Genomic DNA, 17,021 nt, shown 5'->3' on the forward strand with positions numbered 1-17,021 from the left:
TGACTGGCACTTGGATAGAGGGATATGAGCCAAACACAGGAAAAATGGAACTAGATTAGATGGCATCTAGGTCAGCATGGATGAGTCGGATCAAAGATCCTGTTGCAACTGGACTGCATTTAAATGTAATTTGGATACAGTCAAATCTCTACTGAGGTTAGCTGTACCAATCTGAATGTATTAAAATTCTGTCTGCGTCCTTTGTATCAAAATGAAAATACAGGAAACACACAGACAGCACTTGCGGAAAGAGGTATAAGTTACCATTTTGGATCAAAAACCCTTGAACTGAAACTTCATGACTCTATGTATTTGAACACTATCACCAGATATTGGGAATGAAATCCTGGAATAAACCAGCAGATTGACGAGTGACTGACAGAACTATCACCTTGCTATAGTGAGGGCTTCAGTAATCTTACTCTGATCAAACTTTTGCCTTGAAATGAAATAATGGCTCAATTACTTCTGTGCAATGGCAGGGAAATAAGTCCAAATGTTAATGGTATTTTGAAAAGCTCCATGAACTGATCTAGAGAACAAAGACCCTGTCCAACTCCACCCTGACAATAAATTAAAGCAGCTTTTGCTTTAAACTCAGGTTACACCACAGCCGGCTCTCTGCTTGAGGTGCATTCACTTTGGATGCCACTGAGTGATTGATGCTGGATGAAAACCATGACTGTGCTTCAATGGCATCAAAACTGATCTGAAGTACTTATTTCATCAACACTTTAATCACCACTTCAACATGCTGACAAGAACGTAACTCGACAATAACCCCTACATGGGGACAGGCACTCCTTTAGGCTTTTCACCCCTCTCTATTGTGCGGATGAGAATTCCATGAAGTTAACAGGACACTTTAATGTGCAGATTGGAATAAGTATTGCTAAATATTTTTAACAAAATGCTTCCTATCGGACCCCCTCCTGCCCTCCCACCTCATTTATTTGGCTCCATGCTCCACCTTTCTTTCCAATCACATTCCATCATCTCAGCCCTTTGCTGTCTCCACCTCTCACCTCACAGCCTCCGTCATTATTTCCACTCTTCCCTCCTCACCTGGATCCACACACTGCTTGCCACCTCTTTAGTCTGGCCATCTCCCCTCTACCTTTCAGTCCAGATGGAAGTGTCTGAAACATCGACCATTCGTTTTCCTCCAGACGCAGTTTGACCCACTGCTTTGTCCCACAGAGACAACATCCACTGTCCTGACCTCATCCACCCTCTTGAAACATTCAGTCACTTTTGTGGGACATAATCTCTCACAAATAAAGCTGTGTTCATTATCTGTAATCAGTCCTTGCCATTCCAAATGCAAATAAATCCTGTCCTTTCAGTAACTTTCCCATTATTGATGAAAACAGAATATATTTACATGAGATCATAGGAGTTCCATGTCTGACTTTATCTAAGTGCAAGGTGGGGAATCGTTGTTCCCTTCAGCATTTTATTTGTTGTTCCAGTCCAACTTTTAACTATCATTTCTCAATAACCATGTATTCATAATGAATGCATGTAATTAATGACAAAGCACTGCAGTCAGTGGTTGTAGATTTTTATAGAAATAATGTCACACAGTGCTTGCATAGCTGGTCTGTAAATGTATACAAGTCCACTGTTCCAGTGTGTTGGAGAACTTGCCGTATAATTTCCTTCAGCCACCATAAACACAACAGAAGTCAGTATTGCACCCATTCTTAAAAGTAATTCCACAATGGAATAACTTCACTTCACTTTCCTCTCTTGCAGTTTTCAGGTTTAGCGTCGAGCACCAATCTCACATCCAAAAGGTGAGTCTGAGTTTGACGACCACTCAGAACGTTTTGAACTTTGCCAAGTCCTTTTCCATTTCCGCATACTGTTGCGTCAGCCAATCAGCTGCTTGTGTGTGCTCTGCCTCCACCTCTGCAGCTTTGTGGTGCTGCTCTTTCACAAAGGCCTCCCATTCAGCCTTGCGCCTCTCTCTACTGGCTTGCAGTCGGTCAGTCTGAAGGCAACACAAAGGAAAACATGTAATTAAGCAGATGCCAACAGGTCTTAATGTTACAGAGAAGTGTCCCGACAGTTCACGAGCAAACATTCCTTTTGCAATCTGTGCTTAAGGAACAATTTGCAATTTATCTGCTGAATAGTGAACTGTTTTCACCAGCCCTGCCAGGGTGTGGGACTATGTGTTGAGAGATGTACCTAATCAGTACAGCCACTGCAGAGCTTCTGTGGGAAAAGACTGATGTTTGGCATTCAAGCGCAGTTTAGCTACTAAGCTTGGCAGAACCATTTCTAGTGATGTTGAAGCTGAGCAAAGGTGGGTTAAAGGTGCCTTAAAACCAGTTGCTCTGAGCAAATGGGGCTTGTCAGTTATGGTTGGCAGCTCATCTAGAAGGAAAATTCTGATTTCGAACCTCCACTGCTTTGCAGGTATACCCATTCATCACACCTACTGGGAAGGCTTGAGGAGTAAACCTGGAGGAAAAATCCGGAGCTGAAGTCCCTAAGACAGTTCAATGCCAGCTGAGAACTCCTGTGGTGCCAGTGGTGCCAAGCTGAATCAGTCTCTGGCATTCCCTTGGATTTATCAGCTGTGCGGAAAAGGAAAACCCGCTGCATGAGCAAAAGCCTGCTCTCCATATCGTACTGCCCTGACTCGTGTAGACAGCTAGGACACAACATCCGTTGTTGTCCCTAATCAGCAAAGGGCCTACCAGTGGTACAATGTATGCAAAGACGGGTATGTATTGATTGTAATACTTTCTTTTTAAAGTATACCTTTGAAATTAATGCAAATATAATTGATTCTGGTTAATTGGGGCACATCGGGATAGGTATATTTTGGCCCAATTAAGCTGCTACCCCAATTAGCTTCATGGAAATAGTTTGAAATGTATAAAAAAGACAAACTGAGGAACAAATTATGTACTTAAATGCAGTACAGAATAAGCTAGCACATTATCAATGGTACTACAGAGGAATTTATCCAGGGTCTGCAATGAACAAAATCAATGCAGAAACCTCGTGCAAATAATGGCCTGGCTTCATGCAATGCTTTCAACGACTGCACCCCCCCAAATCTTCATTTTCATTGTAACATTAAAGATGATTGTTGATACCTTAAAAATTCTTCATAGTTCCTAACTTGTCGAATTGGTGAAATCATTTCATTTTCACTTGGCCATTTCTGGCATTTCCAAGCTTGAATTCTTGCTTATTGATTATTTCTCACCAACTATCAGTGAAAAAAACCAGTGCTTTTTGAACGCAAGTACAGACAACTAACACTACTTAAAAACTAATAAAAACACAAAATGCTGGCAGAACTCAGCAGGCCAGACAGCATCTATGGGAGGAGGTAGTGACGACATTTCAGGCCGAAACCCATCATCAGGAGTCATCAGGACGTTTTGGCCCGAAACTTCGTCACTACCTTCTCCCATGGATGCTGTCTGGCCTGCTGAGTTCTGCCAGCATTTTGTGTTTTTATTTATTTCCAGTATCTGTAGATTCAGTCGTGTTGCCTACTTAAAAACTGTTTGCTCTAAGCACCATGCAGCATCTAGCAGCCACACAAGTGATTGATGCTAGTTGGAACCCATTCAGTCTCCTGCCCCAAATAAGCAGCAGAGCATCCCAAGTAAACAGACGGAATCCTGGCAATGTTCCCAATTAGTTTTTGTTCTTTAAGAGTTGTCCCAATTAACCGATAGCCTAATTAACCAGAATCTACTGTACCTTACTGAACCAGCCGTAACTGTGAGTTAAGTGGGTTAAAGGAACAGCAAACTATCACTGAAGAGCTTTGTATTATTGGTTCATTACAGTCAGATGTAATGAGGAGCAGTGAATAGCATTTGTTTTGTGTGCCATACGGATAAATGACGCAATACAAAATTATACCGAGGTACTAAAAAGAAAAACGAATGCAGGATCTAATATTGTAATTGCAGTGCAGGTAAACAAATGAAATTCAAGGGTTACAATAACGTAGCCTGGAAGATGAAGAGTTCATCTTCTTGACAGGTTAATTCCAGAGTCTGAACATTGGGATAGACAATCTCCTTGAGGCTGGCAGTTCGTGCTCTCAAACATTTGTACTTTCTGGCCTGTTGGGAGAGGAGAAAAGAAAGAAAAGCCAGGGTGTGAGGAGTTTCTGATTATGTTGGCAGCTTTCCTGAGGCAGTGGCAAGTGTAAGCAGGAGGGGTGGTTTGTTTGTATGACGGATTAATCTGTGTGGTTGGCTGGTTTGATATAAACACAGGATTACTTTCTTGGTCACCAAGTTGTGGTTTGTTTAATTAAAATAGAGATAAGTCAGCTAAACTAGCCACAGGTTTTCTCATCAGCAACCCAGAAATATGCTGACAAATAATACAGGATCTACAGACAAAACATCAGAATTTATTCAGACTTCCATATCCTCTCTACTCCAATTTTTCTTTGAAGTAAATCTTTAAAGATTGAAGCAGGGCAGTAAAACTCCATATAAACAGTGCACGCCCCCACCAGATTATACATATTTTTTAAAAGTAGAAAGCATGTCACTTTTGATAAGTTATTAAACATCAAAATAAATCATTTTGGGAGACCCATACAATGTGAATAGTGCAATCTATCTGCAAGTTTCCCCCTCCCCTTTATTTTTCTTGTCACTTTGGACTCTCAGTTACTAAGGGCTACGTCGTTTCAAAGGCTGAAACCAATGCAACTTAGAATCGAGAAACATTAATGTAAAGTAGCACTCCAGCATGGCCAACCATGCCCTGCATTGCTGTTGTAGACATACAGCATGAAAAAAAAAGCCTCTTTGGCATAAATAGTCCACGCCAACCATTTATCTATGCTAGCCCCATTTGCCCCAACCCTTTCTTATCCATGTCGTTACCGTACAGGCCTCAACCATTTCTTCTGGCAGCTCACCCCACACTCATATTACCCAACAAAACAATGCTGGAAGAATTCATTGGGTCAAGCTTTCACAAAGTGGAAAAGGATAGCTGAAGTGAACACAGATCCTTTGGAAGTTGAGAAGGTGGAATTAATATTAGGAAAGGCGAAAATGGTCAAGGCTTTGTGTTGGTCTTTACTGTGGAGGACACAACTAACGTGCCAAAGCGAGATGTTATGGACCTTTTGGGAGGTGAGGATCTTGATGCAAATCTGTCACTAAAGAGGTAATGCTGAGCAAACAAGCGGGTCTGAAGTAGACAAGTCCCCTGCCCCGAAGGAATGCATCTTAATGCAGTGAAAGAAATGACAGAAATTATACTAGAGGCATTTGCCATCATTTACCAAAAGGCACTGGTCTCTGGGCTGGTCCCAACAGACTGGACGACAACAAATGTCACACCATTTTTTTTTTAAAAAGGAGGATGTAGGAAAAAGGTACAAATTATAGGCAAGTCAGCTTAACACCTGCAGTTGGGAAAATGCTTGAAGCTATCATTAAGGAAGAAATACTGAAACATCTAGATAGAAATTATTCCATCAGGCAGACAGTGCGTGGATTCGGGAAGGGCAGGTCCTGTTTGACAAAATGACTGGAGATGGAGGTAATGAACAGAGTGGATAGAGGGAAACAGATGGATGCTGTACCCTTGGATTTCTAGAAGGCATTTGATAAGGTGCTGCATGAAACAATTTACTTATAAGGATGGATGGAACTGGGTAACATATTTAGTGTGGATAGAAGACTGAGTAAGCAATAGAAGCATAAAGTCGGGATAAAAGGAGTTTTCTCTGGTTGGCAGTCAGTGTTGAGTGGCAGGGTTGGAGCTGGGTTCACAGCTGTTCACCATATACAGCTGCAAGAAAAAGCTTATAAACCCTACCAACTATCTGGTTTTCTGCATTAATTACTCATAAAATGTGTTCTGATCTAGGTCACAATAATAGACAAACACAATCTGCCTAACTAATAACACACAAAAATTATATTTTTCCTTATTGAACACGTTGTCTAATTGTTCACAGACCAGCCAAGTAAAAGCACATGAACCCTTGTATTTAATAACTGGTAGAACCTCCTTTAGCAGCAATAACCTCCATCAAATGTTTCCTGTAGCTGCTGATCAGAATTTTACAATGCAGAGGAGAAATTTTAGATCATTCCTCCATACAAACTTCATCAGTTTCAGTTCGTGTCACAGCATCACAATTGGCTTAGGGTCTGGACTAAAGCCAAAACACAAATTTTCTTTTTTTTAAAAAATCATTGTTTTTGATTTACTCTTGTGTTTTGGATCATTGTCTTGTTGCATCATCCAACTTCTATTAAGCTTCAGGTGATGGACCGCTATCCTGACATTCTCCTGTAAAGTGTCTTGATACAAATTTGAATTCATTGCTCCCTCAGTGATTGCAAGCTGTTCAGGCTCTGAAGCAGCAAAACAGCCCCAAGCCATGGTGCTCCTTCCACCATGCCTCACAGTTGGGATGAGGTTTTGATGTTGGTATGTGGTGACCTTTCTCCTCCAAACATAGTGGTGTGCATTTCTGCCAAAAAGTTCAACACTTGTCTCATCTGTCCACAGAACATTGTCTTAGAAGTAAAAACAAGAAATTTTGTGTTTTTATTTACTCCCAGCATCTGCAGATTCACTCGTGTTGCCATCGTTTTAGAAGTGTTGTGGAACATCTAAGTGGTCTTCTGTAAACTTGAGATCTACAGCAATGTTATTTTTGGAGAGCAGAGGTTTCCTCCTTAGAGTCCTTCCATGAACACCAGTGTTCAGTGTTTTTCTTATAGTGGACACATGAACAGAAACTAACCAGTTCTAGAGATTTCCGCAGGTCTTCTGCTGTTACTCTTGGGTTCTTTTCACTTCCTTCAGCATTGCCATTGTACCTTTGGTGTGATCTTTGCAGGATGCCCACTCCTACGGAGAGTAGCAACAGTACTGAATTTCCTCCATTTGCAGACAATTTCTTGTACTGTGGACTGATGAACACCCAAGTCTTCAGAAGTGCTTTTGTAGCCTTTTCCGGCTTCATGCATCTTTACAATTCTTCTTCCAAGGTCTCTGAATGTTGTTTTGATTGAGGCATGACGTACATAAACAGATCTTTCTTGAGAAGAGTAGGCTCTGTCATTTACCGGACTTTGTGTGTCTATTTTATAGGGTAGGACACCTTGACAATGCACACCTCTAATCTCATCTAATTGCTTGGAACAACTGACTCCAAATGGCTTTTGTAGAAGGCATTATCCCGGAGGTTCAAACTCTATTTTGAACCTAGACTGTGATTGCTTAAATAGTGTATTCAGTATTGACAAAAGTAGTACAAATGTTTGTCTGCTACTAGTTTAGAGAGATTGAGTGTGTCTGTTATTGTGACTTAGATGTAGATCAGAGAATATGTGGAATGCTCTGCCCAGGGAAGCAGTAGATATTGCCTTATTAAATATACTTAATGTAGACACAGTTAGATAAGATTTTTCCACTGTAGGGTGATTAAGAGCTATGGGGAAAAGGCAGGTAAGTGGAGCTGACTCCACAGCCATGATCTTATTGAATGGTTAATGAGTCAGCCATTTAAAACTGAGGTGCATAGAGATTTTCTCTCTCAAACTGTCTGGAAATCTCTGTTCCAAGGGTGGTTGAACTCGGATCATTTGATATATTTAAACAGATAAATATTTGAAAGATAGAGGAATAGAGGGGTTATGGAAACTGGCACAGGTTGAGATCAGTCATGATCATATTCAATGGGGAGGTAAGCTTGAGGAGCCAAAAGGTTTGTTCCTACTCCCATTTTACTGTGTTCTTATGTTTAAACATAAGAATGAGATTGCTTTGTTCTGTGGTACCGACCTGATCTGCCTCCTGTTCTTTCTGTTGGATCCTGTTTGCAATCTGGTTTGCAGTTTCCACTGAAAAACAAAGAGAGTGAAAACCTGTGAGCTTTCCTAAGTATCTACAGAAGGAGCTGCCTCAGGAAGATAACAGCCATCACCAGAGATCACCAGCATCTGGGCTGTACCACGATCTTGCAGTTATCATCGGACAGGAGGTACAGAAATCTCAAGTTCCACACCACCAGGTTCAAAAACAGCCATTTCTCTTCAAACGTTTGCTTCTTCGACCAACTCGCACAACCCTCGTCACTATCTGGAGCAACACCATGCACTTTGCACTACAATGGATTTTGTTTTTTCTTCTTGTATAACTTATGCTTAACTTGTGTTTCTGATGCCATGTGTCTGTGATGCTACTGCAAGCAGGTTTTTCACCGCACCAGGACAAAGGTGTACTTGTGCACATGACAATAAAATCTACTTTGATTAGGGAGAAGCACTAGGAGTGAGATTTCTGTTTGGCAAGACGCCAGTGAAGTGAGAAATTTGCAGAGTGATGGGACTGCTGGAAAGGGCTGTGATCAGAACGTGAACTAAAACAGTACAGGTACAAGGACTGCAACCAGACACAACTTAATCACTTGGGAGCTTCCCTTTTGAACTAACTTTCCTTGCATATTACCGAATCGACAAGCTGCCAGTGATTTGCTGCATTTAGGATAGTATGCATCCTTTGTCATGGGGGATGCGGCTTATTTGCCAGTTGAAAGCCACTTCCCATCTGAAAGTTGCAGCCGCTCTTTTCCACTAGTTCGTTGGGTTGCACACCATGGCACCTAATGTCTGGTTCCAATTGCCTCAGGGGTATAAAATTAGCATATGTGAGAGGCTTGCTCCTTTCCCCTCTGTCCCCAGGGTATGCCCCACACAAGCATTGGGAAGGTATGTTCCAGACTTAAGAGGCGAGTGTGCTCTTAGCTGAGTACCTGTTTGCTGAATATTTAGCTCTGTCGTTTGTATAACTTGGGGGAACAAGTGTTTGGTCGAATTTTTTAGTTTGTAAGTAAATGATTAATATGCATATTCATAATTAGTGTCTTCTGCCTCACTGACCAAACCCACAAACCTGCTTCCACATCACATCCATGAAACTGGGCAATAAAAGACCTTGTCACTAGAACATAAGAAACAGGAGCAGGAATAGGCCATCCAGCCCATCTAGCCTGCACTGCCATTCAATAACATCATGACTGATCTGACCAACCAGAGAAACACTCGGGTCCAAACTCTCTACTTTCTATTAGTTGACCAATCCTCTATCTATGCTAATAAATCACCCCCAACTCTTATCTTTTGGATAAGTCTTTTATGTGGCACCCTTTTGAATACCTTCTGGAAATCCAAATAAATAATGTCCATCTGTTCCCCTCTATCCACCGTGCTTGTTATATCCTCAAAGAACTCCAGTGAGTTTGTCAAACGGGATCCACCTTTGCTGAATCCATGCTGCGTCTGCCCGATGGATCCATTTCTTTCCAGATACCTCCCCAGTTCTTGTTTAATGATAGCTTCAAGCATTTTCTCAATTATAGATGTTAAACTAACTGGTTGATAGCTATCTGCCTTTTGCCTACATCCTTTTTTGAGCAGTGGTGTGACATTTGCCTTCTTCCAATCCACCAAGACCTGCCCAGAGTCCAGAGAATTTTGGTAAATTATCACCAAAGCCTCCACTATATCCTCTGCCATTTCTTTCAGTACCCTGTTATGCATTAAAACAGGACCAGGGGACCTGTCTATCTTTAGGCCCACAAGTTTGCTCAGCAATAGTGATAGATAGAACAGAGGTTGCTACCTAAAGGTCGTAAGTACAGTAGTCTTGGCTTGATGTCGTACACTGAGCTTAGGAAACCCTGTTTTGGAAAGGAGAACTTGTTGGAATTCACAGTGCGGTGAGCTGGGAAGTTCCATTTTGTGGCACTCACTCGATCCATCTATTCTGATACCAGAACGTTCAAAGCCAGCTCTTCATGAGCACACAAAAATGTCGGGCAACTTCCGTTTTTGAACTTTCTGCTGCATTCTGCTTGAACAAGGTGAACAGCAAAGTAAATGTTTGAGTATCACTGCTGAACTGGTCCAATGGTTTTTCAGGTGGTTCGAAAGAAGTTCTACTGTAAAGAGCTCATCAAATATCTTTCACAAAGGACAAAAGACAAGATTTGATTCACTTAATGTTTCATTGGGTCAAATAATTGCCTTCCAAGAAAGCTCAAATTATAGTCATAGAACACTACAGCACAGAAATCAACCCATCAACTCTGTGCTGAACTGTTATTCTGCTGTTAATTCCATCAACCTGCACCCAGATCATAGCCCTCCATACCTCACCCGTCCAACTTCCTCTGAAGTATTGAAACCCAACCCGCATTCTCCACTTCCACTTGTTTCACACTCTCACACCTCTGAATGAAGAATTCTCCCTCAGCTTCCCCTTAAATATTTCACCTTTCACCTTTAGCCTATGACCACTAATTCTAGCCTCACCCAACCTCAGGGGAAAATCCTGTTTGCGTTTACCCCTTATCGTTGTGTCTAACTCTATCAAATCTCCGCTCATTCTCCTATGCTCCAGGGAGTAAACTATTCAAACTTCCCCCGTAATTCAGGTCATCAAGTTCCATCCTCGAAAATTCTCTCTGCACTCTTTCAATCTTATTGATCTTTCCTGTAGGTAGGTGATCAGAACAGCACACAATACTCCAAATTAAGGATCACCAACATTTTAATCAACTTCAACATAACATCCCAAATTCTAAACTCAGTACTTTGATTTATGAAGGCCAATGTGCCAAAACCACTTCTGATGGCATCCCACTTACCAATTATGCCTTTTCCAGAAAACAACCAGTCCCAGTCTTTCGCCAATATAGAATCTCAACCTGAGTACCAGACCACTCCTCCATAATTACCTTAAAACTAATGGAATTATGATCACTAGACCCAAAGCATTTCCTTACACTCACTTTCGTCACTTGTCCCACCTGTTCCCTAACAGAGATCAGGTATCACACTTTCTAGTGTTGGGACCGCCACTCTTTCCCAGCTAAGAGCTGTGTGACATTTTCCTTGACTAGTAATGCTACACCCCCCCTTTAACCCCTCCAGCCCAACAAGTCTAAAACAATGGACCCCAAAACACTGAGCTGCCAGCCCTATCCCTCTGACAACCATTCAGTAGTAATAGCTACAATGTCATAATTCCACCTGCTGAGCCACGCTCTAAGCACATCTGCCCTTACCTTCGCATTGAAATAGATGCAGCTCAGAACATTTATTCCTATCCTGCTCAAATTTTGTCTCCTGTCTTTGTAACATTTTCCCCCATAACCACTCCTCTATTTGCCCTGGTACTGTGGTTTCCACCCTGCAAATCTAGCACAAGCAAACCTTCCCCCAGGTGCCCAGTGAGCCCCTCAGGCTCACGTCAATCCACCCGTCTGTCCAGGTCTCACTTTCTCTGGAAGACAGCACAATGATCCAAAAATCTGCAGCTCTCCTGCATGCATCATCTCCTCAGCCAAGAGCCAAACTGTATTATCTTCTTACTTCTGGCCTTTTGAGTTCAAATGGGACAATAAAAAAGTCTTATATTACAACTGAGACCATTACAGTCTCTGGGCCTCAGTATCCTTCTATCCATCCAGCCCACTTTCATGGCATTTTGCTTCAAAGAAAAAAGCTGATGGTACTGTCAAGGATACCTCCCACCCTGGTCCTGCACTGTTCTCTCTGCTGCCTTCTGGGAGAAGATAAAGGAACTTGGATGAGCGGACTTAGCAACAGCTGCTTCCTCCTCACTGTTGAGCTAATAATCTCTTTCTCGACCCTTTCCCAGTGGTGTTTCCACATTCGTAGGCTCTTAGTTCTATCTCTGTTACCGTTACTTTACCATTTATGTTTGCAGCGCTCAGACTGCACTGCAATTGTCTTGTGCTCACTGTATTTACAAATTTACTACCACCACGTGCACAGTGTACTTGGTGAGCTTCAAGCAAGCAAGGAATTTTATTGCACCCGGGGATATATGACAATTTAAATCCAAATACAACAACTTCAGATAACTAGCTATGCAATCTTTTTTCTTTTCACATATCTAACATTCACAGTTGGTTTGCTTCTGGAAATTTCAAATATCTATTTGATTTCTTTTCCTTCTCTAGTTTCTTCACGCCACATTATCCACCAGAACCCTTTGCAGCCTTTCAGCGCACTCCTTTCGTTGTTCAATCTATCTTGTCTCTCCTCGTATCCAGACCTATCCTTTTGTTCCCTACTTTCTTTCCGCCTTCCTCTGCTTCTTTCAAGTTTTATCCTCAACTTTCTCCGGTTCTGATGAACCAGAACTTGATCTGGGCCGATGTGAATCACGATCGCCATTTCTCTCTATGCAGAGGCTGTCTGATATGCTGTGTGTTGTCATATACTTATGATCAGCTTCAGATTTCCAGCATCTGTAGTAGCTGACACTGGAATGGGGGGGGGGGGGGGGGGGGGAGGGGAGAGAGATGGTGACTAGGGAAGGGATGGGGAGGGGGAAAGGATAGTGGATGGGCAAGAGGGGAGGCAGTAGGGGAAGTGGGGAGAGGGGGAGGGCATGGTGGGAGAAAACCCGAGGATACCCTGTAAAATCATTATCCTGTTAACATTTTTGGACTTACATCGGTGAAGAACGGTGGCAATGTCACTCTGCAGAGCCTCACAGGTGTTTGGAATGGAGTGGCCGCCTAGCTCCTCTATTGTACTGCTCACGTTCTCCAGCCCTCTTTGTTCTCGGAAGCCACGCTTCACCTTCAGCGAGAGGGGGAGAAAGGCCACAGTTACAAAAAATTTTGCAAAAGTTAGCCATCTTGCACAAGACACCTGGACGTTGAATGATCAGTCCTGGAGGGAATAATTTCTGCAATCAGTTCATCAGGGCACAAAGGGCTTGTGCAAACTGACAGAGATCACTTGATAAAACCATGAGACTTAAAAGTTATTAAATTAATTCTTGTTTTATTTCCTTGTCACAGAAGGCTCATTCTGACCTTCACTGCACTCTTGTCAGTCCCAGCTTGTAACCTATTCTTATCCACATGTACCTTAGTTCTCTTAGTTTGGATAGCAGTAACAGGATCGGTCTGAGTCAGCATGGATTTATGAAGGGGAAATCATGCTTGACTAATCTTCTGGAATTTTTTGAGGATATAACTATGAAAATGGACAAGGGAGAGCCAGCAGATGTAGTATACCTAGACTTCCATAAACCCTTTGACAAGGTCCCACATAGGAGATTAGTGGACAAAATTAGAGCACATGGTATTAGGGTTAGGGTACTGACACGGATAGAAAATTGGTTGGCAGACAGGAAACAAAGAGTAAGGATTAACGGGTCCTTTTCAGGTACTGCAAGGCTCAGTGCTGGGACCACAGCTATTTCAATTCAGATTATTGTCATTTAGAAACCACAAATGCAATGCAGTTAAAAAATGAGACAACATTCTCCCAGAATGATATCACAAAAGCATATGACAAAACAGACTACACCAGAAAATCCACGTAACGTCTGGCAATCCCCAATCCAGAGTCCGGAGAGGCTGCTGCGTATTAATATCACGCTATCATCTAGCGCGTTCCCCGGAAAGGAGCTGCAAATCCACGAGACAAAAACAAGACCAAAAACTAAAGCTACAAGACCTGCACAAAACCACATAATTACAACATATAGTTACAACAGTGCAAACAATAGCATAACTGATAAAAAAACAGACTATATAATGTATATTTACAATATACATTAATTATTTAGATGAAGGGATTAAAAGTAACATTAGCAAATTTGCAGATGACACAAAGCTGGGTGGCAGTGTGAAATATAAGGAGGATGTTGGGAGAACGCAGGGTGACTTGGACAGGTTGGGTGAGTGGGCAGATGCGTGACAGATGCAGTTTAATGTGGATAAATGTGAGGTTATCCACTTTGGTGGCAAGAACAGAAAGGCAGATTACTATCTGAATGGTGTCAAGTTAGGAAAAGGGGAAGTACAACGAGATCTAGGTGTCCTTGTTCATCAGTCACTGAAAGTAAGCATGCAGATACAGCAGGCAGTGAAGAAAGCTAATGGCATGTTGGCCTTTATAACAAGGGGAGTTAAGTATAGGAGCAAAGAGGTGCAGTTGTACAGGGCCCTGATGAGACCACACCTGGAGTATTGTGTTCAGTTTTGGTCTCCAAATTTGAGGAAGGACATTCTTGCTATTGAGGGAGTGCGGCGTAGGTTCTTGAGGTTAATTCCTGGGATGGCAGGACTGTCATACGTTGACAGATTGGAGCGACTGTGCATGTATACACTGGAATTTAGAAGGATGAAAGGGAATCTGATTGAAACATACAAGATTTTTAAGGGATTGAACACACTAGAGGCAGAAAACATGTTCCCGATGTTGGGGGAGTCCAGAACCAGAGGCCACAGTTTAAGAATAAGGGGTAAGCCATTTAGAACAGAGTTGAGGAAAACCTTTTTCACCCACAGAGTTGTGAATCTGTGGAATGCTCTGCCTCAGAAGGCAGTGGAGGCCAATTCTCTGGATGCTTTCAAGAAAGAGTTAGATAGAGCTCTTAATGATAGCGGAGTCAAGGGATATGGGGAGAAGGCAGGAACAGGGTACTGACTGTGAATGATCGGCCATGATCACAGTGAATGGTGGTGCTGGCTCAAAGGGCTGAATGGCCTACTCCTGCACCTATTGTCTACTGTCTCCATCTACACTTGGGGAGAATATACCGCTGCCAATTAACTGTCTAACTCACGTCATTGGGATAGAATAACAGCATGGAAAGAAACCTTTTGGCCTAACTCGTCCATGCTGACTAGCATGCCTTCCTGACCTAATCCCATTTGCATGCACTTGGTCCATAACCTTCTAAACCTCCTCTATCCATACACTAGTCCAAATGCCTTTTGACTTGTTATTACGATACCCACCATTTCATCTGGCAGTTCACCACAGATACCCATTGTGTTCTGTGTGGAAAACAAGCTCCTCTGTTTCCATTAAAATATTTTCTCTTTCATCTTAAAAACATGTTCTCTAGTTTGAAGACTCCCCTCCGAGAGCAGCACAGTAGTGTGGTGGTTAGCACAATGCTTTACAGTCCCAGTGACCCAGGTTCAATTCCCTCTGGTGCCTGTAAGGAGTTTGTATGTTCACCCTGTGACCATGTGGGTTTCCTCTGGGTGCTCTGGTTTCTTCCCACAGTCTAAAGACGTACCGGTAGGTAGGTTAATTGGTCGTTGCAAAATTAGAGTTTCATGTCTAATTAGAAAGGATATGTGAGGGCTCAGAAGGAGGAATGAGAGACTTTGGCTATTGGATTATGCAGGAGAGCTGGAGTAAAGACAGATGAGGAGGAGATTTGACCAAGATGCACAAGACCAATGACATAGAGGAAAGCTGCTCCCATCTTCAGAGAACTCAAGTTTTGTCAGAGGAAGGAGACATCAAACTTTTGCAAACCTCCTCCATCAGTTACCATCCCTCTGCTCCTTCCCCCAGATCCCTACAGCCTTTACTTCTTCCAGTTCTCATCAACAATCCTCTTGAAAGCAACTATCAAATCTGCAGAAACACATCAGGCAGTGAATCCCACATCGCCCATCTCCTCCCAGGGTGATAAATGTGCCCTGTCAAACACAGACTGTACCGGGTTCTGAACCAGACACAAAGATCAACAGAGGGGCACCGACAACACGGTGGGTGTACACGCTGCTGTTGTAAATAAGAATAACATCAGCTGCACAGTCTGTATTCGGGGACAAAGAGAGCAAGTGGTAAAAAAAACCTCCTGTAAATTAAAGACAAAGATTAGCTTTACTTGTCCCACATACACGGAGACATAGAGTGAAATGCGAAATGAGCACACAGTCCGGGATGGGCTGGGTGCACACTTCTGGCGTCAAGATAACAAGCCCACCGTTTACTAGCCCGTACATGTTTGGAATGTGTGAGGAAACCGGAGCACCCAGAGAAGCCCAAAGAAGGGTCTTGGCCTAAAACGTCGACAGGTTATCCATTTCCAGAGGCTGCCTGACCTGCTGAATTCCTCCAGCATTGTGAGTGTGTTACTCTGGATTTCCAGCATCTGCAGATTTTCTCGTGTTTATGCACTATGTTCTTTAAACTCTTTCCTCTTACACTACCTCAAGCTGCTTACGTTTTGAAAGGATGCGCCCAGATGGTCTGCAGAAGTACGATCTTCACAGTAGCTTGGTACATGTCAGATGAAGTTGTAAACGGGGGCTCACTTTTAACATTTAAGAAAAACTTGGACAGGTACATGGATGAAAGGTGTATGGAGGGCTATGGGCCAGCTGCAGGTCAGAGGGACTAAGCAGAAAAACGGCTCGGCACAGCCAAGGGCCAAAAGGCCTGTTTCTGCGTTGTAATGTTCTAAGTGGCAATAATACACCAATTTCAATTTCAAAGGATTCCAGTTCAGTGTAACAGAGGAACATATAGGGTTCACCGAAGATACTGACCTCAAACTCCTTAACAAAGTATCGGATTTCAGCTTGGACGACGGGCCTGTGGTCGAGCAGTCTGGAGTAAACCTCACTCAGGTCTGAGAAACCAAAGAAGAGTTCTGATAAGGTCACACTGAACACAGGCCAGGGGGAGCCTGGCTCCATGGGTCATCTGCTTCCTGGCCCCAACCTCAGGAACTTTCTCTGATCCACCCGCCCCCCCATGAATCTACCCCGGCCCGGAGCACAACCTCTGAACCCTGGAGGTCCCATAGCCTCCGAGCCCACGATGGCCTCCTTGTCTCAATAAGTACTGTCCTCTGACCCCGAGCGTCTCCTAGACCCTGACCCTTGACCCTCTGCCCCTCCATCCCACTCGCTCTCTGACCTCTCCGCGCGCGCTCCATCTTCCCGTCAGCTGATCCACCGCCGGAGCCACTTGGGGCGGAAGAATTGGGGTGGGGGCGGGAGGATCCTCGGCTCCGTTCCGTCATGTAAGTCGCTCCGCTTCTTCATCTCCCATCTTTCGCCAAAAGCTACTTATTTCTTTCTTCCATGACGCGCGCTTCCTAATGGATTCGCCCAGTCAGCGCCTTACGACGCCTCACCTGATTCAACTGGCCTCCCTCCATGGCTGGTCAATAGTTTCTCCCGC

General features: G+C 43.2%; 1 protein-coding gene across 1 annotated transcript; it reads right to left on the reverse strand.

The window, feature by feature from the left end:
* Nucleotides 1–1,551: 1,551 nt before the first annotated feature.
* bloc1s5 (biogenesis of lysosomal organelles complex-1, subunit 5, muted) lies at nucleotides 1,552–16,878 on the reverse strand. Its single transcript, XM_059972419.1, has 5 exons — nucleotides 16,755–16,878; nucleotides 16,382–16,464; nucleotides 12,521–12,650; nucleotides 7,816–7,874; nucleotides 1,552–1,996 (listed from the first exon to the last, which is right to left on the reverse strand). The coding sequence occupies exons 1-5, from the start codon at nucleotides 16,858–16,860 to the stop codon at nucleotides 1,823–1,825; spliced, it is 552 nt and encodes a 183-aa protein (XP_059828402.1). The 5' UTR covers nucleotides 16,861–16,878; the 3' UTR covers nucleotides 1,552–1,822.
* Between the last annotated feature and the right edge of the window lie 143 nt (nucleotides 16,879–17,021).

This window comes from Hypanus sabinus, chromosome 1 (assembly GCF_030144855.1).
Source record: "Hypanus sabinus isolate sHypSab1 chromosome 1, sHypSab1.hap1, whole genome shotgun sequence".
In the NCBI taxonomy this organism is placed as follows: domain Eukaryota; kingdom Metazoa; phylum Chordata; class Chondrichthyes; order Myliobatiformes; family Dasyatidae; genus Hypanus; species Hypanus sabinus.

Coding starts and splice junctions, on each gene's coding strand:
- bloc1s5 (XM_059972419.1), bottom strand. CDS start 16,860: ATGACGGAACGGAGCCGAGGATCCTCCCGCCCCCACCCCAATTCTTCC. Junction 12,651..16,381: donor ACTTTGTTAAGGAGTTTGAG/GTCAGTATCTTC, acceptor CTCTCGCTGAAG/GTGAAGCGTGGCTTCCGAGA. Junction 1,997..7,815: donor AAGAACAGGAGGCAGATCAG/GTCGGTACCACA, acceptor TGTTGCCTTCAG/ACTGACCGACTGCAAGCCAG.